The sequence below is a fragment of the Zootoca vivipara genome, chromosome 5 (genome assembly GCF_963506605.1).
Source record: "Zootoca vivipara chromosome 5, rZooViv1.1, whole genome shotgun sequence".
In the NCBI taxonomy this organism is placed as follows: Eukaryota; Metazoa; Chordata; class Lepidosauria; order Squamata; family Lacertidae; genus Zootoca; species Zootoca vivipara.
Window position 1 is genome coordinate 69659012 of NC_083280.1, and position 27382 is coordinate 69686393.

The 27382-nt window shown below is 43.8% G+C and overlaps 1 protein-coding gene across 2 annotated transcripts in view; it reads right to left on the minus strand.

Annotated features, from left to right (window-relative positions):
• The window catches only part of LRRC20 (leucine rich repeat containing 20), a 69639-nt gene that overhangs the window by 29283 nt on the left and 12974 nt on the right, over window positions 1-27382 (minus strand). For both annotated transcript variants that reach the window (XM_035138430.2, XM_035138431.2), the window contains exons 3-4: window positions 25242-25391; window positions 7689-7856 (exon numbers count right to left, since the gene is read on the minus strand). In XM_035138430.2, coding sequence (XP_034994321.1) covers window positions 7689-7856; window positions 25242-25391 — 318 coding nt within the window. The remainder of the gene's footprint in view (window positions 1-7688; window positions 7857-25241; window positions 25392-27382) is intronic.

Consider the following 27382-nt stretch of genomic DNA (forward strand, 5'->3'; position numbering starts at 1 on the left):
GCATCCGTCTGTCTCGAGAGACAATGGACTACGCTTCTGGGGGTGAAGTCAAACCACGAGAATCACAGTGCCTGCTGTAGCTTCAGAGAACAGTAACTCGTAGCTGCTGCCTCCCATGTTGTTTTTTGCTCCGCTGTTTTGCAGATAATACAGAAAATAACTGTGATGTGGGCCTGGAATAGAACACTATAATCACACAAATCCAGGAACCCTTTCTAGGCCTATTGTTCTATCTGCAACAATATTTCTATCTGGTGCAGGAAGGTGTCTTAAAGCTTTTCAATACACCCTCCCTCCTAGTACATCTATATGAAATGATTCATGCAAAAAGGAAGGGGAGGGGAGACATTAATCATATCCTCACACCTTTTTAAATGTAGCTTATTATTCAGGTATCAGACTGAGATACTCAGTTATGAAATCAAATATATAGTAAAGTCTGTCTAAATGACTACCTCTGAGATATCAACCTACATAAAAGCAGGAAGTAGCCTAAAATAACAATGGACACATTCTGAAAGCAGTTATACCGACAGAAAAATTGCTGTCCAAAAATGATACTGTACTTTGATTTGTCTTCTTCAATCACATCCAGTATTTTGTCCCTAAGAGCACTAGAGGCCCAGTGGAAAATTACTGTATACTGTACAATGAACTAAAAAAAAAAGGACTACCATGTCAAATCCTCTCTCTTTGAAGCAGCAAATTGGGTATTCATCATACTTCTAAGAATGTTTGCCATACGCAAGAAGGATATTTGTAGGTGCTTCTCGTAGCCCTTCACTGTCGTGCCAATTCTCCCATTGCAACGCTGCAAAAATACAAGCCTCGTCCTTGGCACAATCACTGGTTCGTGCTTTGATCACTGCTTGCTTTGACTCCAGCAATCCTGTAGTGTTTGGTCTTCTGTAGTCTCACTTTGGTCCTTGTCCACAACAATACTGCCAATGTCATTCAACCCTCCCATCGCTGCCTCTCCTGAAATCCCTAACACTGGCTTTTCATCTGCCACATATCTAGAACGAACTCCTTGTACTTACCGGTACCATCCAAGTGTCTTCCGTTTTCCTTCTGCTCCTATCTTGATATATTCCCTGCCTGTGACAATTGCTCACCCACCTTAGCAGACTGCTCCTTCACACGACTTTGCCCCTTGCTCTTGCTGCCTTTTAAGTCTGCAGCTGCCTCTCAGAACACCTGTGTGATGCTGCCTCTCGCAGTTCTTCCAAAGTCACCTTTTCTGTGAAGCTTTTGGAATGCCCCCCTGCCAAAACTACATCCCTTGGGTGGTCAATGTGGAGCCTTTCAGATGTTCTTGGACTGCAATTCCCATCAGCCCCAGGCAACCTGGCCAATGGTCAGGGATTATGGGAGCTGTAGTCCAGCAACCTGAGGTGGGTATTACATTGGCTATGCCTGCCTCTCTGAGCAAACCCAAATACTGTAAGTGCAAGTGCCATTGAGGGCCAAAATACATGTGCATTCAGTTACGTGTATAAACAAATTTGCTTAGCCTATTTTTATTTTGGAGAGGACGCAGTTGTGGGGCCCCCAATCCAGAACAACCCTGGTCTGAGGCAAGGACCTGCACCAGTTTTCAGTGGATGGGAGCTTTTCCTCAAAAAAATAAATGGTCTAGTGAAGCATGCTTGTTTAATCATGTGAAATAAGCAAATCAGCCCTGAGTGCTCACTGGAAGGACAGATCGTGAAGCTGAGGCTCCAATACAGTGGAACCTCGGTTTATGAACACCTCGGTTTATGAATTTTCGGTTTATGAACGCCGCGGACCCATCTGGAACGGATTAATTCACTTTCCATTACTTTTAATGGGAAAGTTCGCTTCAGTTTATGAACGGTTACTCCGCGGACCGTCTAGGACGGATTAATCCACTTTCCATTACTTTCAATGGGAAAGTTCGCTTCAGTTTATGAACGCTTCAGTTTATGAACAGACTTCCGGAACCAATTGTGTTCATAAACCGAGGTACCACTGTACTTTGGCCACCTCATGAGAAGAGAAGACTCCCTGGAAAAGACCCTGATGTTGGGAAAGATGGAGGGCACTAGGAGAAGGGGACGACAGTGGAGGAGACGGTTGGACAGTGTTCTCGAAGCTACGAACATGAGTTTGACCAAACTGCGGGAGGCAGTGGAAGACAGGAGTGCCTGGCGTGCTATGGTCCATGCGGTCATGAAGAGTTGGACACGACTAAACGACTAAACAACAACAAGCAAAAACCCAAATCCTCTCTTCCATCTGTTGCCTTCCCTGTGTTGAACTTGAGACTGTATATGGAGGGTTCTATATTCATGTACTCTGGAAAGTGTTGTGCATACCGATGTAACAAACACCAGCAACAACAGCATTTAATCGAGGGTATTGCTATCTTGAGCATTTCCAGAGCTCTAGAGGGTCCTTGTTTGCATTCCTGTGTAAAAGTCCCACAACAAGTAGTTCCTGCTGAATTGGGTAAAGTTTCAACCTTTGGGGTTCCAAATATTAATCCCAGACCTCTCACCCCAGGACTGAACTAAATTTAAACTGGGTTCTAGGAAGCTTAGATTAATAAGCCATATTAATGATTCAACAGCAGATAGCCTGCTAGGTTGGCAGGAACCTTAAAAACGTCTCTTTAAAAATAAAAACTTTTCAATAAGGTTTGAAGGCCACTGTCAGCCCAGCAGGTTATCTGCAGTTTAATTATTAAACTGAAGTGGTGGGAGGGAAAAGGTCATCAATTAGTCACTGCCAGATAATGTAGTCAACAATATTCTCATCACAATGAGACGTGGCTGTCCTTGTTCTTCAGGAAAGCAACCGGGTCCACATTATAACTGCTGTCTTCCAAATGTGAGCCGTTCACTGGGGAAATGTGACCATGAACACGGTCAAGTGGGGCTTTTTATCACTGTTTTTATGAGTTTGTGGGAGCCAGGGTTTGTGGCTGCCAGACACCCACAATTCCTGGATTTTATTAAGTCTTAGAATTGAATCAATGCTTGGAGTATTAACGATGGGCTGCTAGATGCTGCATTTTGGCCTGTTCATATACAGGTCAAACCAGCTTCCCATGTCAGGATTGCCTGCTGAGATGGACCAATAAAAAGAGGTCAAAGGGGAAAGGTAGAGCCATGGACCACAGAATGGACACCCTTGGTTCAGGGCTGGCTCGACCATGAAGCGAGGTGAGGCAGTGGCCTCAGGACAGTAGGTTCCGGAAAGCTGGGAGAGGCAGCAGATCCGGCCTCGAAGAAGTACGCCACTTGCTGCCTCCTTATCAGCCTCCTCCTCCTCCACTGTGCGCCTGCCACAGCGCACTGCCACCTCCACCTCCTCCGCTGTGTGCCCCAAATGCTCCGTCCTCTTCTTCTTCTTTGGAGTGGGGAAAGTGTGGAGTTTGCCACTTCCTAATTTGAGAACTCCAGCCAGCTACGTAGCCTGGGCACAGAAGCCACTGAGTTTACTTCATGGCAGCTGTAGCAGCCAAGCAAAGAGAGATGGACTTTGCCAGGAGTGACCAAGTGGCAGCCACCCTGCCAGATGGGGCCGCGAGTTTTATCCTGCATGCAAAGAGCAAGCCTGCCCTCCCTCCGCTCCCCAGAAAGGGCAGCTTACCTTGCTGACGCACCCAAGTCTCGCTGTGGAGTGGTATTGGACAGGACAGGATTGCCCAACTCTTGCCTCCTTCAATTGCAGAGATTGCTAAGCCCCGCCTTGCAGCTTTCCTAACCTTCCCTAGGACTAGGCTGCGGCTGCTCTGGGAGCTTAGAGGACATGCCAGTCAGGAAGCTAGACAATAACTCTACAGTACTGACTTTCTCCAACAGGAAGGGAACAGGAACAGGAACAGGACCCCACCCAACTTCATGCAGCTACAAGGGCCAACTAGAGACTACATTATATGATGGGGTTGGGAACCTCTAACCTGGGCATCTAAGTGGGCTTTGGCCAAGCCACACCCACCTGTCCCACACCTGGCATCATACAGGTTGCCAGCTGAAGGGCAGGGCCTTGTGGGACTTGGGTCCAGTTGCCCATTCCTCGTGTATAAGGACATAACTTTAAAAGTCACCAGATGCCTGTATGACAAGCTTGAGTTAGGCCAGTGTTAATCCACAAACATGCCATGCGGGAAGTCGAGAAAATAGTGGTTTGCCTAAAGGCTGCCCAGTGAATTCATGAATGAACTGGGAGTTGAACTAGGGCACACCAATTCATACCTCATGCTTAAAATTGCCATGTTGCACAACCGAAAAACGACTTGAAAATGATTGTGTGTGTACTACACACACACACACTTTATTGTTTCTTACTGCCTCCTGACCATTTTTATCAATACGGGCCTGACAGACAGCTTTGCCTATATATATATATATATATATATATATATATATATATATATATATATATATATATCTCAGTAAAACGGGAGATAAAACATTTGGTATTGATCATCCGTGAGGCTCCCTATGCTACATCTGAGACCAATTTATTTTCAACTTCACACTGACAAGTCCCTGTTCCCTTTAATCTATGAATTAATTGCCTGTCACTTCTCTCTGGCATTTTGAGATGCCAGCTGATTTCGTTTTGCGATATTAAAGATGTGTCTGTGTTTAGTAACTAAAAAGAGAAAGTGAAAAACACAGAAAAAACTAAGCATTTGGCAAGCAGCCAAACAGTTGAGCTCAATAAAGATGATTTCCCCCCTTTTTTAAAAAACCAACAACTCAGATTTAATTAGTTCATTAATTTATACTTATAAAATAAAAGCATTCGGCAAACTGAGAACGGGGAAGTCATGCTTCCCTGCGCGTCCCCAAGGAGTAGATCACCACTGACACAAAATTTACGTGCAATAAAGTTCTTCATCTGAAATCTCCAGTTTATCTAAGCAGCTATTCCAATATCCAGGGGCTTTATATATCACTCGAAGTCTATCTCTGTAGTGATAGCACGGCACAGAGAGCTATCCTACATCATAGCTAGGAATGCAAATGACATCCCTGTGTTTGGTTCAAGAACCATGCAAGCATTTATTTCCAGTACTCACAAATGCTCGAGGATGTTTGCAAGTACTTGGGGGGGGGGGGAACACTCCACTCGCAAATATCTAATGTTTCCCTTGCCCTGGATCTTGAAGCTAGAATGAGAGTGGTTGCTTTAGTAATGAAGAAGCTCAAATAAAAATACGAATTTATTCAAAGACAATTATATTTAAAAAATGGAAAGAAATTAAAGAAAGCTTAGGAAAATGGAATGAATTAAAATTATCATTATGGGGGAAAGTATCAATGATTAAAATGATGATACCCCCCAAAATTCTGTTCCTCTTCCAGACTGCACCTAGAATAATAGGGACTAAATATCTGAAAGACTGCCAAAAAAAGACCTTGCCAACTTTATTTGCCAAGGGAAAAAAGCTAGAATTAAATCTGAAATCATGATGGGGTCAAAAGAAATAGGAGGCTTCGCAGTTCCGGATTTAAGAAGATACTATGAAGCTGCATGTTGGAGCTGGTTGAAAGAGTGGATGTTACTTAAAAATATGGAGATCTTGGAATTAGAAGGTTGGGATAGAATTTATGGATGGCATAGCTATCTAATGTATGGGAAAATACAGGTACACAAAAGATTCCCGAATCACTTAGTGAGAAAGGCTATATTTGAAGTTTGGGAGAGAACAAAGGAGAAAATCATAGAAAAAACTCCTAGGTGGACCTCCCTGGTAGAGGCAACCTCTACACTCAGGAATAACGTAAGAAAATTGTGGCCTACCTACAAAGAGTTAGTGAAAGAAATGAATGAAAAACCAAAATTAAAAGATTATGAAGAATAAAAAAATGGGAATAAATTGACTGGAATGTTTTCAATTGAAAGTGACTTTTGAAAAAGATACAAAAAGTAGAGGGTTTGAAAATAAAATATCAAAGTTAGATAAAGAAGTCTTACAGAGTAAACAAAAAATACTTACAAAAATGTATAAATTATTAAATAACATACAAATAGATCAAGAAATCAAAAGTAAGAATATGTTAAGGTGGGGACAAGATTTAGGTTACGAAATTGAATATAAAGACTGGGCTAAATTTTGGACAAAAAAAATGTAAATTTTATGGCTTCTTATCAATTAAAAGAAAACTTCATGAAGATGCATCATAGATGGTATATGTCGACAGATAGGCTGGCAAAAATGAAAAAATTGGAGCTTTCACCCCTTCCTGCCTGTCAGTCAGCAGAGGTTCCTAGGCACTTCCTCCTCCTACCATGTAGCCTCTACAGGCAGCAAAGATGGGCACTACAGCAGCAGATCCGATGCACCTGCATGGCTCCTCATCTTATCTGCTCCCGTGACCTTGGAGGACATTGGAGGGGGGCAGTCTGTGCATATTTCTAAGTGTTTGTATTGCACTACTTGTCTTTGTAGTCAGGTTGCTGTTGGAAGCTTTACCTGGAATGGACAGAATTTTTTTAAAAGGATGCATGGGACAGGTTCCCCACCCTGGACCCAAATCCAAGATACTTGAATTTGGTACTGGGGATAAACATCCGTGCAGGGCACGGCTGAATGGTGGCTTGCAACAGAAGCTCCTGGAGTGCTTATAAACTTATAAGAGCCTTATACATAGACATAAGCTAATAAGTAATTAACATGACGAACACAACTAAAACCACCTCCCCCAGCCTACAATGCATCCAATGATTATGTGCAGAAAGCATGAAAAGTTGATATGGCAGCAAGCAACAATCACATCACATGTTTCCTGTTTTTTTAATATATTATTATTATTATTATTATTATTATTATTATTATTATTATTATTGCCTCAAATTAGACTTGCCAGTTCTAGTATTCTACTAAATCTCATCAGGATCTAACCAAACAACCTGTAGGAGGTCTAAGGGCCTCCAAATTTAACTGAGCAGCTGTTCATTTCTCTTACATAAATGCACCCATTATACCTATCCTGAAGCTCCTATTAGTCCTACAATAGAAAACGTACAGGTGCAACGAACAGTTTTTACACCTGGCTGGCAAAGTCTTCTAAAAGATGACTCACTTCCAGAAAAATAAAAAGGAGCAGCATATTCCGCTCATTATTCAATTCCAAAGGGAAGCATGTGACCTGAGGGGGGTCCAACGTCTTAGACTGAGTTTGCTCTTCAAAGGAATCATCATTTTAAAAAATGATTTTGAATCATTTTCCAAAGGGGGAGGAGCTGAAACAGCACAGAAAAGTAAAAGGAGAAATACTTATACAGTATTCATGAATGCAAATAGCATAGCTTCTTTTTAAAAAGTGTAGCTCTAATGCTTTCAGGTTAGAAAAAAAACAGTGATGAGAATATTATTGCTTAGCAAAAGTGCCAAAGGACAGAGCCTTCAATTGCAGGCGAAGTTCAATGCAAAGCATTGTCTTAAGTGATGAGACGTCCTATGAAAATCACACAATTGCTTAATTATGAAAAGTTGCTCATGGCAGAGTTTGGAAGATATTGAGACCAATAATAGCAACAGTAGTACTATTGCTTGCAGGCAATTCTTCTTCACGGCTGGCTACCAGGCTTGTGCTTAAACACAAGGTTGCATTGAACATCCGAGTAAGTTTTAACGCAAGATCTTCTCTACTCCACAGTTGCAACAGAGAAGTCCTTGGATGCCCAGAAACAGGGCAGTCTCTTACCTGTGATCTCATTCTCTTCTAGGTTGATTGTTTCAAGAGCTGGCAAAGAGGTCAGCTGTTCTGGAAAGCGACTAAATTTGTTCCTGGACAGGTTGATGACTCTCAGGTGCAGCAGGGTTCGGACCTCTTCTGGCAAGCGGTGGATACAATTCCCTTCCAGGTTAAGTTCTGCAATTGGACAGGGTGAGAAATCATGAAAACCTGACCAATTCAGAAAGACATTCCGCCAAACCGTCCTTTATTTCAGGCAGTGAGTGGCCCTGCCGTTAAAGACAAGTAATAAAAAACAACACAGAGACTGAAGGAGAGAAGTTGTCAATGCTTGCTGGCCTCTTGCTAACCAAACAGGCCTGACAGCAGAAGCCAGCTTCTGTGATCTAACTCACTTGTGGAAAACTTACTTCTCACTCATCTGTGAGACTGAGCCAGTGGAGAAGACATTTCTGTCTAGCTAAAACTCTCGAGGAAAGGTTGAAGCTGGGTTTCTTGTGCGGTGGTGTGGAAGTGGGAGGATGCAGCTGTTCTGCAGAATTCTAGATGTCTCTTTTTGCAGACTGACACAGATGGGGCAGCTCTGGCATTCCAGATGTTTTTGGACTCCAACTCCCATCAGCCCTTGCAAGCATGGCCAACAGTGAAGGATGCTGAGAGTTGCTGCCCAGCAACATCTTGAGGGCCACAGGTTCCCTGTCTCTGATTTAAGATATATATTTTTAATATACTTCCATTCATCAGAATAAATCATAGGATGATTTATAAAAATTAAAACTATAGCTAGGGGATTAAAATGCAGAACATTAATAGCAAGCAGAAGAAGAAAGGCAAAACACTGATACTTAAAATGACTGAAAGGATAAAGAAAAGGTTTTACCCTGGTACCTAAAAAGTCAACAAGATGGTATCGGAAGAGTCTTCTCACAGAGGGTATTCCACAATGCTACAAACAAACAAACAAACAAACAAACAAACAAACAATCCCTTTGAGCCTCACCTTAGATGGGGCTGGGGGGGGGGCTCAGGAATTATCTTAGAGCTCAAGCACAACGGCATGCAAAAAGGCAGTTCATGAGATTCCCAATCCATTAAAGGCTTTAAAACAAATATGTAAGTGCCAGAATTTTGAAATGAGCTCATAAGCAAATAGGTATCCAGCAAAACTATTTCATCATTGTCGTTGTCGTTGTCATCATCACTAATTGGATTTCTTGCCTGCCTTTCACCATAAGGTCCCAGGACAGGTTACAACAATATATATAACAGGCTTGTAATTTATTTAGACTGATTTTATTCAGATGGATATGGTGAATCCTAAAAACATACACTTCGGTTGTCGAAAGTGACACCTGGCCTAATGAGCTGGTCCAGTCAAAATCTGGCAGCTTTATTTTGTGCAAACTGAGTCTTCATGAGGTCTTCAAAAGGCAGACTGGCAGACTGGTTTAACACCTGAACAAAGCACTGCATAAACAATGGGCTGAGACTATAAAGCATGCTAATAACCACCCCTCTCAGAACAGATTTCAGGAGCAAGAGAGATTAATCATCTCAGTGTATGTCTGGTTTATGTTGTCAGATATCAGGATTTATTTCTCCATATGGAACTCAGTTTCCCCCTTCACTTTATGGTTATTGTGGGGGGGGGGTGGCATAGAAGAAAGAGACACTCTAAAATTTGGGTTTTAATTAATCTAAGGTTCACTTGGGTCCAATATGTAGGCGTTTAGACGGAAAGTTTCAGGATTTTGGTCTATTTCCAAGACTCCTAATTTCTAGAGCAAAACCTTGACTTTTTAGATAGATAACTTGAGCCTTCATTCAATATTCTCTCTAATGAGAAGTCTACAGAAATCTCTACAGGCCAATTTGAAGAGATATGGTGCTTCTGATACAATGCAAAAAGCATTCATTATTAAGCATGACTTTGAAGACAGTTCATCAGGCAGAACCATGCCTGCCCACTGTGTGGACCTGCTGAAACTTACTTTCTGCAAACAATTAACTAAAAAGAAAGAGGAAGAAAGCAGAGAGGGGGACCCTTTCTACCTTACAGTTAGAAAGTGGTAGATTTTGAGGCAACATATCATGGAGAACCTACTTAAGCTGTTCTTAGCATTTTAATAATACGAAGAAATCCACATTGTCCCATTTTAGGGCAAGAGGCAAACATTACACTCAAAAACAGAAACAAAGCAAGTGTTCCTTGCTGTGTGACATTGTGCCATATATTTAAAAGGTATTTTCATCATGCTTTTCTTAGCATCAAAGCAGTTTATGTAGCAGTAAGAACTGAAAACAAACAAAATAAATAAATAAAATGAAAATAAAAAACTGAACCCAACAAATTGAGCAGGCAATCACAATTCCTTGTTAGCAACTTGCTCCAGAGAAGGCTGAAGCTGAATAAAGCCCTATCAGCCTCTGCAAAGCTCCTTGTCTGAAGAATGGAATTCTTAACAGGGCGAACCTCCTGTCCCAAAGACAGGTGCTACTTCTCCTAACTGAGAAATCCTTCAATGTGCCTACTTTCATTACAACTTCTTTAAAGTCAAACAAGAGCATAACAGCTCCGCTGAATCAGATCAAAGGCCTATCTAGTCTAGCATCCTAATTCCCAATCAGGTGCCTAAGGAGAAGCCCAAAAGGAGGACACGAGGACAACAACCTTCCAGCAAATGGTATCCAACGGAGTATTGCCTCTTGACCCTAGAGCAGTTGGTTGCAAACTTGGGTCCCCAGCTGTTGTTGCACTACAACTCCCATCATCCCTAGCTAGCAGGACCAGTGGTCAGGGATGGTAGGAGTTGTAGCCCAACAACAGCTGGGGACCCAAATCTGAGAAACTCTGCCCTAGAGGTTGTGTCAGGCATAGGCAAACTCAGCCCTGCAGATGTTTTGGGACTACAACTCCCATGATCCCTAGCTAACAGGATCAGGGGTCAGGGATGATAGGAATTGTAGTCCCAAAACATCTCTGGAGGGATGAGTTTGCCTATGCCTGGGTTATGTAGGGACGGTCTTAGTCTCTAGGAATCTCTCCAATCGCCTTTCATGCTAAGTTGGCTGCCGTGACCACAATGTAGGGCAGCAGATTCCACTTTTCAGCTACATGCTGTTTGAAACAATTCTGTCTATCCTGGATTGCTAACTACTCCAGTTCATTGGATGACCCCATCACCATGGAAATTTTTATGGACTTCGATCATATCCCCAACCCCCCTTAACTTTTTTTTTTTAACCCGAATGTTGTAACCTTTCTTCATTGCAGAGCTGCTGCAGCTTTTGATCATTTTGATTGGCCTTTTCTAGTTCCACAATAGCCTTTTTGAGATGCTGTGAACACCTAATTGCAATTCATTTCCCAGCCTATTTTCTGCCATGTGAGCAGCAAGTGGAAAGAGGAAGCCGCTGCCAAACAACAAAGGAAGGAGCCGGAGCAGCAATTTGCTTGTCTCTCCAGCAAGGAAAACACTACCAGCCCCCCATGTTGCCTGTGGTTCGGATGGATCCCCGCAGGAATGATGGGCCTCTTCTTGCTGGGAGCGCAAGGCGAGGTGTCTGCTTTTGAGAGCTCTCCAGCTGCTGTAATGTGCATGACACTCAATAACTGACAAGGAGAGGCAGTCAGGGAATAAGCCTTTGCCGTCTGGTGGATGCTTGGAAAGGTTTCGTTACATCACAAAAAGTAAGATTGCTAATACTGTACAACGAATTAGTATAAGCAATGGAAAAAGAAAAAAACCCCACAAATCATACATCAAGGTGAATGGTGCTTTTTACAAGAGCAACCAGATCATGGGTAGGAAAACTAAGACCCGGGGGCTGGACCGGGCCCAATCGCCTTCTAAATCCGGCCCGCGGACGGTCCGGGAATCAGCGTGTTTTTACATGAGTAGAATGAGTCCTTTTATTTAAATTGCATCTCTGGGTTATCTGTGGGGCCTGCCTGGTGTTTTCACATTAGTAGAATGTGTCCTTTTATTTAAAATGCATCTCTGGGTTATTTGTGGGGTATAGGAATTCGTTCATTTCCCATGGACCAGAGCACGCCAGGCACTCCTGTCTTCCACTGCCTCCCGTAGTTTGGTCAAACTCATGTTGGTAGCTTCGAGAACACTGTCCAACCATCTCGTCCTCTGTCGTCCCCTTCTCCTTGTGCCCTCCATCTTTCCCAACATCAGGGTCTTTTCCAGGGAGTCTTCTCTTCTCATGAGGTGGCCAAAGTATTGGAGCCTTAGCTTCACAATCTGTCCTTCCAGTGAGCAGTAGTTTGTATAGGCTAGACTTTTTGCTGTTTGCCAATTCACTACACACTCTTGCATTCAATTCTGCTTTCAAGGCATTGGGCTAGAACAAAAAGCAGACAGTAAAAAGCCTGGAGTCTCTGAGATGATCAAAATTCACAAGCAGAAGTACACTCTTGGGCTTTGAAAAGATAAGATATTAAAGAAGTTCTGCACAGTTTGACAGAGGATTAGCTTCCCCATTCCTTTGCAATTTTCTTTTATGTAAGGAAGTTTTGCACAGACTGGATGCCTTTGATGTCAAGGCGTATATACCGGTATTTGTTGCCAAAGATAAAGGCTAAATGAGATATCATCTGCAAATCTGCCAATTTGCTAATGAATTCATCTCCCCATTCTGGAACAGTTTTACTGTGACAAGGAAGTGGATCAAAGATTAAGTCTTTGTTGATCTGGATGAAGAAGAATGCTATTTGCTGAAACTGTGTTCCATAATCTATGTGGGTACCTTTCATGTTCTGACACAGACTAGCATGAAAATTTAACTACACCAGAGATTATAACACCATCTTGTCTCTCATGATGAGGAATGCTTGCAGTAGAATTGCATCAGCATGATCCTGGATATAGAATTTGATGTTACAAAGTGGTTCTAGAATCAAATGACGCTCCTCCTCCCAGGGCAATCTGATTTGTAAGGAACATCTACAGCACCCTTCCCCAATCTGGTGTCCTCAATGGTCAGGGAAGATGCAAGTTTCAATGCAAGACATCTGGAGGGATCCAGGTTGAGGAAGGCTGATAGAGAGTTATATCAGAGATGTTAAAATAAAAGCCCAGCACACAACATATCTAGGTTCTGGTTTTTCCTTCTGTATAAATAATAGATTTTTTTTAATCCATTGTCCTTAATCAGCAGAGAGATTATGAATACATCACGTTCCAGCACGTGTCTGTGCTTTTAAATGTATTTCTTTATAAATATATCACCATTCATCTCCTGCCTCTTCTGCCCAAGCCAAGTGCTCCGAGAGGCTTACAGAAATAGAACTACTCCTACACAGCAATTCAACAGAAAATTAAATGGTACCCACTTCAGCTGAGCTGCCACTTGGAGCAAAATTCTAGATCTCTCTCCATTGCCTCACAGCACAAGCCAAATAATTCCCTTGCATGTGCTTGTGGTGGGAGAATCCGGAGTGGAAAGGGTCTTGTACGAACTCAGAGGACTGTATGCATTGTTAACCTTGATGGATTGAAAAGAATCTACTGGGAAATGTTAACAGATGGAATACACCAAACAAACAAACAAAAAAAGCAACCTCAAGAAGGCCGTTGATAGCCCTAGTGCTCACGAAGCGTCTAGGGAGATAACGTTGTGCCTAGTAGACTGCTAAACTTCAGGCTACTAAAAGGGGACTCACTCACATGATGGGGTGACCCCTCTTTCCACCGCTACCCCACCAACAATGTGCACATAAATAATAAGATATAAAGGAGATGGGTTCTAAGCTAGCCTTCTCCCCAACATGCTATATTTCCATTGTGTAAGGATGTTCTTTTGTTTTTAATTGGGGAATTTATCTTCATGTGAACTCCCCATCTTTAATTGGAAGTAGCATAATCGAGACACAGGTTGAGCTCACCGTTCGTTGCTTTTGAGAATTGGGAGATGCAGTTACTGTCTGCATTTTATGTGGCGTGCTTCAAATCTTCTCTTCTTCAGAGGAAAAAGATCCCAGAACAGATAAGCACGGAAGAAGATCTTGCTGGATCAGGCCAAAGGACCATTTCGTCCAGCATCCTTTTCTCACAGCGGCCAACCCAATGGCTATGGGGTGCTCGCAAGCAGAACTTCAGCACCACAGCTCTTGCCACCTAAAATTCCCAACAAGTGGTATTCAGAGGTGATGATTTGACAAATGATTTGATCAATCTCTCAAGGAGTGCCACCAAAATCCTTTGGGATTCACAGCTGCTTCTGTTTCTTTCATCGCTTGTATTGGAGACACCAATATTTCCCTCTTGTGCACTGCATTCAAAGGTATTGCTTTTAAGGATGTTTCACACAGAGCCAGGATACAGGGCATTAGAGTGGGGACTGTGCTGTGGGCTATTCAGCAATTGTGCAAAGTATATTTTGCTGCATGCACCAATTTAAAAGCTGCAGAGTACAAGACAGAATAGTTTCACAAATGATAGCATACACCAATCACCTCCATGCATTCCTGTGTAGGAAAAGGGTCTGAAGCGAAGCAGCCCCAAGACATCTATTTCATTGTGAGAAACTCCAAGGAGTTGTATTGATTGCCATCAGACTCCCATAGTTTTCAGGATACAATCCACTCTAGCGACAAGATGCACCTCTACCTTTCTTTCATAAAGTCAAATGACAAACCCGGAGTGGGAACGCCAGCAACCCTTTCTTTCATAAAAACACATTTTCACTTATCGTCCAACCCAGCCCTGCATTAATGTGCATTAAAACCCACTGATGGGAAAGCACCCAGGCATAAATAACAAGAGCAGCCATGGATTGACACATCCATTCTTTGTCCAGCATGGTCTTGGTAATTAACTTAAGCAGGAGTGAATGGTATCCATATAAATGATGTGCTCTCTCAAGCAGAGCATGTAGCACAGCAAGCAACAACACGCAACAAGTGTCTCGCAAAAGCAGCGACTAGGAGCATCCATCTCACACAGCATGTCATCAGATCCTATTACACTGGAATTGTTTGGAAATGGTGATTAAGGTTGACATTTATCCACAACAAATAGAATCCACATATATATACGGGACCTTATCACCATCGCAAATCGAGTCTAGTTTTTTCTCTCTTCTCCAATATCTGATGTACCTTGGAGCAGCTTCCCACACGGCTCGCGTTTGTTGAAAAGGCAATACAGAATCACCATTAAATTTCATTGAGAAGTAAACTTAGCTAAAGTCAAATGACAAACCCGGAGTGGGAACGCCAGCAACCTTCTCAGCAGAAGGAGGCATTGGGGGCTTTACTAGGCGTGGGAAGACCACAGACTTTGTGCCACCACTGCTATCTCACCACCAGAAAACCATTCAGCAAAAATGGCTGTGTCGCACCTGAAATGCCAGGGCTAGACAGAATCAGAAAATTCCAGAGAGTCTGAAGCCATGGGGGTAGGGAATGAAAATAGGGAAGAACATACGGTACATTACTTAACAGCATGGTTTTATAATGAGAAAGAGAGAAAAAAGAGCATTGCTTATAAAATAAAATAAAATTTAAAAACATGGTTTTCTAATAAAATGGTCATGAGAATGGCTAAATGAGTCAGCCATCTGGGTGGTTGTAAGATCCTGATAGCAAAAGGTAAATCTTGAAAGTTGGCAAACTAAATCCAGCTCTCGGATCTGTTGGGGAAACATCATTTGGGAAGGAACACTGCTTGTTTAGTTTAGAAACATGGAAAGGGTAACAAAAGAAGTGGAGGAAATTCTGAGAAAGAAGAAAAACACACACGAAGACAGCATTAGCTTTACAGATCATCATTTCAAATCCCCAGCTTATGCAGAGTTCTACTATGGAGAGCTTTTAAATTATGGAGGAAACTATCTGATTTTAAAATAGTGCTTGTGCATTAACATCTTCCATTGGCCTCCAGGTACTTTGTTTCAGGCTGTTGTTATGTTTAGTCATGTCCAACTCTTTGCGACCCCATGGACCAGAGCACGCCAGGCACTCCTGTCTTCCACTGCCTCTCACAGTTTGGTCAAACTCATGTCCGTAGCTTCGAGAACACTGTCCAACCATCTCGTCCTTTGTAGTCCCCTTCTCCTTGTGCCCTCCATATTTCCCAACATCAGGGTTTTTTTCCAGGGAGTCTTCTCTTCTCATGAGGTGGCCAAAGTATTGGAGCCTCAGCTTCACGATCTGTCCTTCCAGGGAGCACTCAGGGCTGATTTCCTTAAGAATGGATAGGTTTGATCTTCTAGCAGTCCATGGGACTCTCAATAGTCTCTTCCAGCACCACAATTCAAAAGCATCAATTATTCGGCAATCAGCCTTTTTTATGGTCCAGCTCTCACTTCCATACATCCTTACTGGGAAAACCATAGCTTTAACTATACAGTGGTACCTCGGGTTAAGAACTTAATTCTTTCTGGAGGTCTGTTCTTAACTTGAAACTGTTCTTAACCTGAAGCACCACTTTAGCTAATGGGGCCTCCTGCTGCCGCCGCGCTGCCACCGCACGATTTCTGTTCTCATCCTGAAGCAAAGTTCTTAACCTGAGGTACTATTTCTGGGTTAGCAGAGTCTGTAACCTGAAGTGTTTGTAACCAGAGGTACCACTGTATGGATTTTTGTCGGCAGCTTTTTAAGATGCTGTCTAGGTTTGTCATTGCTTTTCTCCCAAGAAGCAGGCGTCTTTTAATTTCGTGACTGCTGTCACCATCTGCAGTGATCAAGGAGCCCAAGAAAGTAATCTGTCACTGCCTCCATTTCCTCCTCTTCTATTTGCCAGGAGGTGATGGGACCAGTAGCTATGATCTTAGTTTTCTTGATGTTGAGCTTCAGACCGTATTTTGCACTCTCCTCTTTCACCCTCATTAAGAGGTTCTTTAATTCCTCCTCACTTTCTGCCATCAAAGTTGTGTCATCTGCATATCTGAGGTTGTTGATGATATTTCTTCCGGCAATCTTAATTCTGGCTTGGGATTCATCTAGTCCAGCCTTTCGCATGATATATTCTGCATGTAAGTTAAATAAGCAGGGAGACAATATACAGCCTTGTTGTACTCCATTCCCAATTTTGAACCAATCAGTTGTTCCACATCCAGCAGGGAAACTGCCTGACTTCCCCATAATCATAGAAGTTGAAAATAGGCGCCCAACCTCTTTCCTCATTGGCTCCCTGCCTTAACAGCTGGATATAACTGAGTTGTTTTTAACTTTGCTTTTCCCTAAATTCGCAACTGTTGCGGGGGACTGCTAATTTGATCAGGGAAGCAAGCAGGGCTGTGGGGAGGGGAGGGGGGGAGAGAGAAAGAGATTTTGCCCTTTCTTCCCATGTACTTTTCCTGGTCTGTTGCACAAAGTCCCCACCTGTCTTTTCCCCAAAGGGCTAACAGCCGACTCAGAGGCGAAATAAAGAATGCCTATAGGGTGCACAGGAGAAGCCTATGGTCATGCTTCTCAACTCAGAAGCTTTTTCATCTTTTCTTTATAAGCTGTCTTTACATTTCTACAACAGCGTACCTTCAACCTCCTCAAGTCTTTTAATGCTGCCAGCATAATACGAATCCATTCTAAATTGTGATGGTGAGAAGTGAAGGTTTAGCTTAGACTGTTTGCCACTCAGCTGAGAGGAAAGATGCAACAGGCAAGGTGACCCCGACTTCCTTACAGAACTTGGCATTTCACAGCTGCCTGAAGATCCCATTAGGGCTGAGCCCCAATCCCTTTGGAATTATAAGGAACTAGTGTCATTGAGCCCGTTAAATAAACGGGCGCTAGAACATATGTTGTCAAACATTTGTAAAAACCCTTGTGAGCAGAGCCGCGCACGCGCCTGTCGCTTGCTGGCTTGCGCGGGAGGGCGGACGTGCACGCGTGCGTTCCCTCCCCGAAGCCCCGGCACTTCTTTGGTCTCTTTTCATCCCCTCACCAGCTTTTAACACACCCACCACAGCCAACCCGCCCTCACCCCCAACCCGCCCGCCAGCACCCCGGCTTCCCTCCTTCTCACCTCTCCTCAGCGGCAGCAGCGACGCTGCCTGCGTCTATAGAGTCCTCACTCCCACTCGGCAGCCGCCCCCCAGTACATTCCAGAGAGAGCAGGCAAGGTGGACGGGACCTCCATCCAACACCGACCGACTAACCGGCCAGAGCAGACCGTTCCATCCTGCTCCACCGCCGCTGCCAACGAACAACACACGACTCTCAAGCACTGACGGACTGATTGTCTGAACTGAGGGAGGGAGGGAGCCGAATGGCTCGTGTCTCTGCGCTCCAAGTCCCAACAGCTGTCCTTGGGGCACATGCGCAGTAGCGCAAACCCACAGACACAGGGACTGGACGCAGAGACACTTGGACTTTATTATATAGGATACCTCTCAGCCAGGCCCCTGGCAGTGTGCAAACAGCCTAAGGAGAACAGCCCAAGATCATCTCTCCCTGCCAGGGTTACAGGACCAAGGCCTCTCTGACCATGTGATGACAGTCTGTGGTCAGGACAACAAAAGGTCTGGAAGGAGGAGGCTTCAGCAACCGATCTCCTGAGATCTGGGGAAGAGTATGAGAGCCCGGTCAGAAGACAGCATCTTTCGATAGGATGGAGCCAAGACTTCTGCACTCACCAGGAGCAAGATGAGATGTATGACAAAACTCCACTCCCTCCTCTTCCTCTAAATTCCTAAACAGGCTACTGCACTGAGCATTGGGAAGACCAACATATATACCTTGTAGAGTGAGCGAGTATTTGCACACTCTTTGATTACCTGAACCAGGGGGCGCAAGCAGGGGGGGGCACACATGCACCCCCAGAGACCTTCCCAGGCATTCATAGGGTCCTCCCCCTGCAAATTAGGTTTGGAAGAAGAATTCTGTCATAGCCCATTAGGTACCGGTAGGTTGTGGTGTGTGCTTGATTGCATTGTGTTTGTGTGCTGCTCACAAAAGTTTCTCCAGCCTGGGCCACAAGAAGTTGGTAACTCTTGCAAACATGGTGTTCCTACACAGAAGAAAAAGTGTGTGTGACAGAGGTGTGTGTGTGTGTGTGTGTGTCTTCAGTAGCCTCGCCAGGTCTTTGAGGTTGGGCTTTATGAGCAACAGAGATTTGATCACAGATCTCCTGCATCATATATACATGTATGATGAAACAATGCAGTTGTCAGAAGATGTTTTGAAGAAGATAGGGAACAGGACTGAAGTCTCCGTTCACAGCTGTAGAGAGGAGACTTCAATTCTGCAGGGTGCTGCTTCAAAGTGCACTGTAGGGTTGTTTGAAAGTGCTTTTGCAAACAGCCCCACTTTGCTCATTGAGCCATTTTAATGTATTTTAAATCTTTGTTGGAAGCTGCCCAGAGCTGCCCAGAAACCCAGCCAGATGGGCAGGGTACAAATAATAATAATAATAATAATAATTATAATAATTATAATAATTATTATTATTATTATTATTAAACAGGCGCTTTAAAGAGCAGGGCAGGGCTGTTTCCAAAAGGGAATTCAGCATAATGAATGACAGGAGGGCAGCCCCACCCCCCTGTCAAATGTGGTTCACAAGGGGTGGGGAGATAAAAGACCTGGCTCACACTAGAAATTTTGTGGCTTTATTTCTTCCTATATACATAAAAATGTAATGCTGTTGTGAAGTTGCAGTTTGCAGCAGCCATGCCAGCTCCAGTGCAATGAATGGCAGGCAAGTAAGCAAGCAAGCAGCACGGGTGACAGGCAGCCCACACGAGCTTCACAGAGCTGTGGCCACAGGGAGGTGGGGAGCATTAAAAAAACCCATGGCCTGAAACACCTCAAAAATTCATAGAGTTGGAAAAGACCAAAAGGGCCATCCAGTCCAACCCCCTGCCAAGCAGGAAACACCATCAAAGCATTCTTGACATATGCTTGTCAAGCCTCTGCTTAAAGACCTCCAAAGAAGGAGACTCCACCACACTCCTTGGCAGTAAATTCCACTGCCGAACAGCTCTTACTGTCAGGAAGTTCTTCCTAATGTTTAGGTGGAATCTTCTTTCTTGTAGTTTGAATCCATCGCTCCGTGTCCGCTTCTCTGGAGCAGCAGAAAACAACCTTTCACCCTCCTCTATATGACATCCTTTTATATATTTGAACATGGCTATCATATCACCCCTTAACCTTCTCTTCTCCAGGCTAAACATACCCAGCTCCCTAAGCCGTTCCTCATAAGGCATCGTTTCCAGGCCTTTGACCATTTTGGTTGCCCTCCTCTGGACACGTTCCAGCTTGTCAGTATCCTTCTTGAGCTGTGGTGCCCAGAACTGGACATAGTACTCCAGGTGAGGTTTGACCAGAGCAGAATACAGTGGTACTATTACTTCCCTTGATCTAGATGCTATACTCCTATTGATGCAGCCCAGAATTGCATTGGCTTTTTTAGCTGCTGCATCACACTGTTGACTCATGTCAAGTTTGTGGTCTACCAAGACTCCTAGATCCTTTTCACATGTACTGCTCTCAAGCCAGGTGTCACCCATCCTGTATTTGTGCCTTTCATTTTTTTTGCCCAAGTGTAGTACCTTACATTTCTCCTTGTTACAATTCATCTTGTTTGCTTTGGCCCAGTTGTCTAATCTGTTAAGGTCATTTTGAAGTGTGATCCTGTCCTCTGAGGTATTAGCCACCCCTCCCAATTTGGTGTCACCTGCAAACTTTAAAAGGGAGCAGGGCTTGGAGCAAGCTGCTAATCAGACAGGTTTCTAAAAACCTGCCTAACTTCAAGTCACTGAATCATACAGATTGTCAGTGCTGAGAGTTATATTTGCCTTTTCTGGTCACACCTCACGGAATATCTGAATGGTGACGTATCAAGATTCTATTCTTTTGAGCTTCAATTCAGACAATGGTTTCCTGTTCCACACTACAGGGTCAAAGGTAAGCTGGTTGTGCTATCACCAATAACTGCTGTCACAAGCGGTCACTCTGTTTATCTTAAACTTTACAAAGAATGGTTACAGACCGTGCTTTTTGCAGTCTAATGATTTGGTCCCACTGTTTATAACTTCCTATCTTCCGTGCCAAGGGCACTTTATGCAACAGATGAAGTAAGTTCCTGTTCTAAATCTGCTAAGTCTTTACCATACCATGATGATTTTGATGGCGATATTCACCTGCCCTTCACCCTAAGGCCCCAGGGCAGGTTACAACAATTAGAACAGAATATTGAAAACAGTTTGAAACAACTTACATTCACAGAAATAAGGCAAGTGCCCCAATGTGGCCCATGACCCTTGGGTGGTTTTGCTGCAACAGATTAACACATGCACCCCACTAGAAGCCGTCAACTTTTGAGAGTTTATGCCAGGGATGGGCAGACTTCAGACTTCCCAGATCTACTTTGTATTTTTTTACTGGAAACCCAAGAACCCCCAACCAGAACCAAATGCAAATGAGATAGAGTTAGAATTAAATAACAGGGTGCCTCTGAGCACATTCTGAACCCAGAAATTTGTTTTCAGAACCAGAACTGAATGGAGTGAGCTCATGGCCATTGCACCCAGAAGTCCATTCCTTGTTAGGTCCACCCACCCACTCACTGCATTTCAGCAGCCTAGGTGGGGGAAGTAGTTCTGCTGCTGCTGTTAACTGGGTGTCAGAATTCCGTGCTGAGCTGCCGCAAACCAGCCAGAGACCCATCAGCTCTACCTTTTACCCACCCATTTGGATGATACGAAAAGGGCTTCCAACCTCCAAATAACCATCACCTAACACTAACCTGTTCCGCCTCCTGCCTCATCTATAAATTAGAGCATGCTGCTAACATCTTTCACTTCTCCCAAACTCATACTCAAAAGAGCACTCTGCACATAAATAATGGTAAAGGTAAAGGTAAAGGGACCCCCGACCATTAGGTCCAGTCGTAACCGACTCTGGGGTTGCAGCGCTCATCTCGCGTTATTGGCCGAGGGAGCCGGCGTACAGCTTCCAGGTCATGTGGCCAGCATGACAAAGCCACTTCTGGCGAACCAGAGCAGCACACGGAAACGCCGTTTACCTTCCCGCTGTAGTGGTACCTATTTATCTACTTGCACTTTGGCGTGCTTTCAAACTGCTAGGTTGGCAGGGACCGAACAACGGGAGCTGAACGGGGATTCGAACCGCCGACCTTCTGATCGGCAAGCCCTAGGATCTGTGGTTTAACCCACAGCGCCACCCGCGTCCCTTATAAATAATGGTAGCTACTGTGTAAACACAAAATGATAGGCCAGTTTAAGTTAGCCTGCTTACAGATTAACACTCATTAGTCTTCTCCAATAATTAAATTACCAATGCTCTCATAAACAGACTGGAACAGTTATCTGCCCTTCCCAGCCCCTGAAAATACACCCCTTTCTGTAGAATGAATGGGTAGTGGTTATTTGCCTATCACAGTCTCTCAGCAGGTTCCCTACAGTACACGGCCAACAGGCATAGTAAGTAGCTGCATAAAGAGGCAAAATAACATAGTGCCAATAAGTATCATGTTGTCTGGAAACCTGACTGGCTCCCTCAAGCATAAGAAGTCTAGTTTCCAATAAAATGAAACGCTTCAGATGCATTCTGTTCTGACTCCAAAGCTATTGAAATGATTCTCTCTGCCGGAGAGTTTGTAATTCCTAAAATACTTTGTTTAAAAGCATGCTGCTTTCTGAAAAGGCTTAAAAGTCCAAAATGCTTTAGGCAGAAGTTCCACAAGAACTGGTGGCAAGCTCAGGACAATTGAGAGTCCTGCTCGCTTTCCTGCCAGGTTTATGCATTTTCAACTGCGAGTTCCAACTCCCATGTCTCCCTGAGCAGTCTCCATCAGCAGCCATTACACCTGGCTGCATCAGAAGAGGGAGAAGAGAATGTTTGCCAGGGTGGAAATGCATCTAGAATCCTGCAGGTGGGTGGGGGAAGCAGATTGGAAGGTGAAAATATGAGTGGATGAAGAAAGAGGCAAGCATCTCTACGGCTCCAGCACTCACCATGGCATCTGCATGAGGTTGCTTTTCATTGAAATCTTTCCCTGCATGTGTTGCAGATCACACTCTTAAACCATTACACTGCTCCAATCCTCAGCTGGCAACATCCAACGACATTTGGCTGCTAGCACAATGGGAACTCACTTGCACAACAGGGTTTCTGGTTTTCCTCCTTACCCCGCTGCCCTCTCTATGCACCCCAAATTTTCTCCAGAGCATCCCCTAACCCTCAAAGCAGACTTGAGGGGCTCAAAGGGAAGGGGAGAAGCCTTCTGATGTGAGCAGACACCTCCTTGGGCTAAGCTGGCTCTTGACCTCACCCAATATTTGTAGAATAGAATCATCAAGCATTAATTTCAACACCTCTAAGACAACTCCACAGACTGCAAGGAAGGTACCATTTAGGTAACAAATGATGAACATCACCACTTAGGTTATACCAGGCAGAGGGACATTAGCATTTCCCACAGCTAATTTCCACCCAACCTTACAAAGCTTTTGCTACAACTGCTAAAATGTATTATCTCCCCACTGATTTCAAGCCCCTAGCTATCCTTAACTCAACTATTCAATCACCCTGTGTCTGTTTGGGCCCATTTATCAACATGTGTGGGTTGTTTGCTTTTTCATGTCCCTATTAAATTACATCAAGGACTTCAAGTTTCATTACGTTCACCATCTAGATGTGTCATTTTTCACTAATGCTTATTTTATTTACACACGGCCGTTGGATTACAGCCCGCTGAATGGGAATAAGATTTCTCTATTAATTCTTCAGCGTTCCGTATACCCTTCGAACTCTCTTTCAACACCTGTCAGCAACTTGATCAGATCACAAAATTCATTTTGTTCCTAGGAACTGCAACTTTGGAGAGGAAATTAATTCTACCAGGCGATCGTTTATCCACGTTACAACATATGATATCAGTTCCGCTGTGTACTCTCTATTAATCCTTTACCTTTTCTACCTTTCCAAGTCAGGAGCAGACAGAAGTTTGAGAAATCAATATTCTCCTCACCCGCCCCCAACTAAGAAATGTACGAAGTTGCCTTGCACATCATCGCTCCATCTAATTCACTATTGTCTACTCTTGACAGGCGACAGCTTTCTGGGAAATCAGACAGGGGTTTCTCCCAGCCATACTTGAGATGCTGGTGACTGAACCAGGGATCTTTTGCAGGCAAAGGATGTGCTCTACCGCTGAGCCAGAGTCCCTCCCAAGACGTTGCTTCCCTCAGCTCAGTTCTGTGCTGCTATAAAGAACTGGTAATGTACATCAATTATAAAGCACACTTAACTCTACCTTCCTGCCCCTTAAAGCTAACTTCTGCTTTCACTTAGACAAAAGGCATGGAATTATTTCATTGTTGTTGTTTGTGGGTGTATACTAATCACGCTCCAAAAACTGAAGGGAAATATGGGTTAGGCAGAACACAGTGTGCCTGTGAGGTCGACCATTGTTAGGCATGCCCAACTGATGTGTGATTGTGGGCGCACAGGTCCTTTTGGACTTGGAAGAGGGCAGAAGCCTTAAACGGCTCAGGACCGCAATACCGCAAGGACTGTCTCTTTCCATATGCACCTGCCCAGATACTGAGATCATCTTCTGATGCACTTCTTTGTGTGCCTCCTCTTCGAGAGGTCTGGAGGGTGGCAACACGAGAACAGGGCCTTCTCTGCAGTGGCTCCCTGTCTGTGGAAAGCTCTCCCCAGGGAAGCTCACCAGGCGCCTTCATGATACACCTTTAGGCGCCAGGCAAAAACGTTCCTTTTTAACCAGGCCTTTGGTTGATTTGATTGACATCCTATGCCCTTTTAAAATGTGGGGTTTTTTTGGGGGGGGGGGAGCGTTATTGGTTTGTTGTTTTTATTTTGATTATTTATTTTGTTGTTTTATATTCTGATTTTGTTCCGTGAACCGCCCTGAGACCTCCAGGAATAGGGCAATATATAAATTCAATAAATAATTAAGAAGAAGAAGAAGAATGGAGGCAAAGTGAGTGCAATGGGGCAGGTTTATGTGTGCTCTGATAATGTGCATTGTAGAATTGTATACAGAACTGTGGAAAAAGCAAATCTCCACTTGGGTCCAAGACCGAAACATAACCAACACCATCACTGAAGCAAGAAAACTTAGTTAAAAGTCCAAAAATACTATCCCTACAGAGGTCTGTTGTTGCCCACCTTTAGATTAGCCAGCCTCACCTATTCGCAAACCATTTGAGGGTGTCTAAGGCAGGCACCCCCAAACTGCGGCCCTCCAGATGTTTTGGCCTACAACTCCCATGATCCCTAGCTAACAGGACCAGTGGTCAGGGATGATGGGAATTGTAGTCCAAAACATCTGGAGGGCCGAAGTTTGGGGATGCCTGGTCTAAGGTGTGCTTTTCAGTGCAGTTTTACCGATTTTATTTTGATAATTGTTTTATTATTATTAATGGTTTTTAACTTTATGTATGGTTGGTTATACACTGCCTTGGTTCTTGGAGGAGAAGCAATAAATAAAAAAAATGAAACAAGTTTTTAAAAAATGACAAGAGATGTCTGAAACACAAGCTAACATTTGGAAGAAGGATCAAGATGCCACTGCCTCTTCAATTCCATGGTTTCCTTCAGAGATAAACACCTACCTCTCACTTGGCTGAAGGTGGTGATAAATTTGCTGGCCACAGACTTCAGCTCATTATTGGCCAGAGTGATGAGATGGATTCCTTCCGAGACGTGCCTCATGACTTTGTAAAGGGCAATGGGGAACGTCATCAGTTTGCAATCTGCCAAATCTACAGCAAAACACCAAGGGGAGGAAAGGAGGGCGAGAGAGTGAGTTCAGTTTTCCAGGCAAAATGTATTGTGTTCCAACACAGCATGTTTTAATTGGTCGTCTGCGAATTCCCCGAGGCTCTGGCATAGTCGGTCCAACCTCACTGGGACCCTCTGTCAGATTGTCAGTTGTGTCTGTTCAGCATCCCCACTCAACACCCATGAACGATAAATTCCTAACAGACAAGGAGGACAGAAAAACCTGAGCAAAGCCGTTTTGATCATCAGAGACATTCCATTAACAAATCATACACTTTTGCCCCATTAAAAGGTAAAGATAAAGGTACCTGAGTTTCTGCTTTCAGGAATGTTGTTTTTAACATAAACAAGCAATCAAAAATATAACCCTACACTTAGACACACCACCCATGCCACTGAATTGAAAAGAGGCCATTCCACCACCTTAAGACTCTGCCACTTCACTTTGCGACACATATAAATCAAGCTTGAGTTTTGTACTGAAAACCTCAATTCTGGTCTATTGCTTACACACTATCTTTACTGAATTGGGGGGGGCATCATCTGTGGCACTTTTGAATCCAGCCTACAGCCTCTCCTTTCCCCACCCCCATTATTTTTCAATTAGTCTTAGAAGTTTTTTTTAAAAAAATTACCTCCACATGCAACTGAGGTACCCCTGACCATTAGGTCCAGTTGCAGATGACTCTGGGGTTGCGGCGCTCATCTCGCTCTATAGGCCGAGGGAGCCGGTGTTTGTCCGCAGACAGCTTCCGGATCATGTGGCCAGCATGACTAAGCCGCTTCTGGCGAACCAGAGCAGCACACGGAAACACCATTTACCTTCCCACCAGAGCGGTACCTATTTATCTACTTGCACTTTGATATGCTTTCGAACTGCTAGGTGGGCAGGAGCTGGGACCGAGCAATGGGAGCTCACCTCGTCGCGGGGATTCGAACTGCCAGCCTTCTGATCGGCAAGCCCTAGGGCTAGGCTCTGTGGTTTAGACCACAGCGCCACCCGCGTGAATTAGATAGCATTAAATGAACTGCTGGAGTTTGGACCTCAAGCCTTACGAGTGACTTCTTTTCCCAACTGTAAAATGCAGGAATGATAACAAACTGGTCAGTATGCAAGTTTTTTTTTCCTGCACTGGATTTCTCTGCCTAACATCTCTAGCGTTTCTCTCTAAACTAAATTTGCATTTCAGAAATACCCTGGATCTGGACTTCAGATGTCACATTGATCAAAATAAAGCACAACAGGCTGGCATGGCGACAAACAACTGCTGCTTAAACACACCTGCTTTGACTTAATTCCAAGTGAGAAATCGTTTTGCTTTAGTTTAATTAAGCACATAATTAAAATCCCTATTCATTCATATATTCTTATGGTCTGCAATTATAACTCAAGGCTATTAATTCAAACTTTTTTTAAAAAAACAATCTACATGAAGTTGAGGTGTTTTGCATGCATGTGTTTGTGTATGTGTGCAAATCTTAGAGCACCCTGCGCACCTTCTTCCAAATACTGAGCACACACAACAGCCCCAGAGAGATTTTCTTTCTTTCATGCAAAATGAAAATTGGACATACTAAAATTCCAGGAAGCAAAAGGCTGCTATTTTGGAATAATAGTACGAAGGCTTTTTATTCTACAATCATCAAAGCTGCAGAAGAGGCATTCATAAATCCATGCTGCTTAGGCACTGATTAATCATCTCCTTCCTTCACTGAGCGAGCACAAACACAGCCTTATAAAGCACTGTGGCACCTTAAAGAAGAATAAATTTATGGTGGGGCATAAACTTTTGCAGATTAGAAGAGCTCAACTTCATTAAAAGTACCTGGATCACAAAAACTCACATGGTAATAAATCTGTTTATCATTAATCCTATATAATAAAGTCCCTGTGTCTGTCTCTGCGTCCAGTCCCTGTGTCCCTGTGTCTGCGCTAATGCGCATGTGCCCCACGGACACAGGGACTGGATGA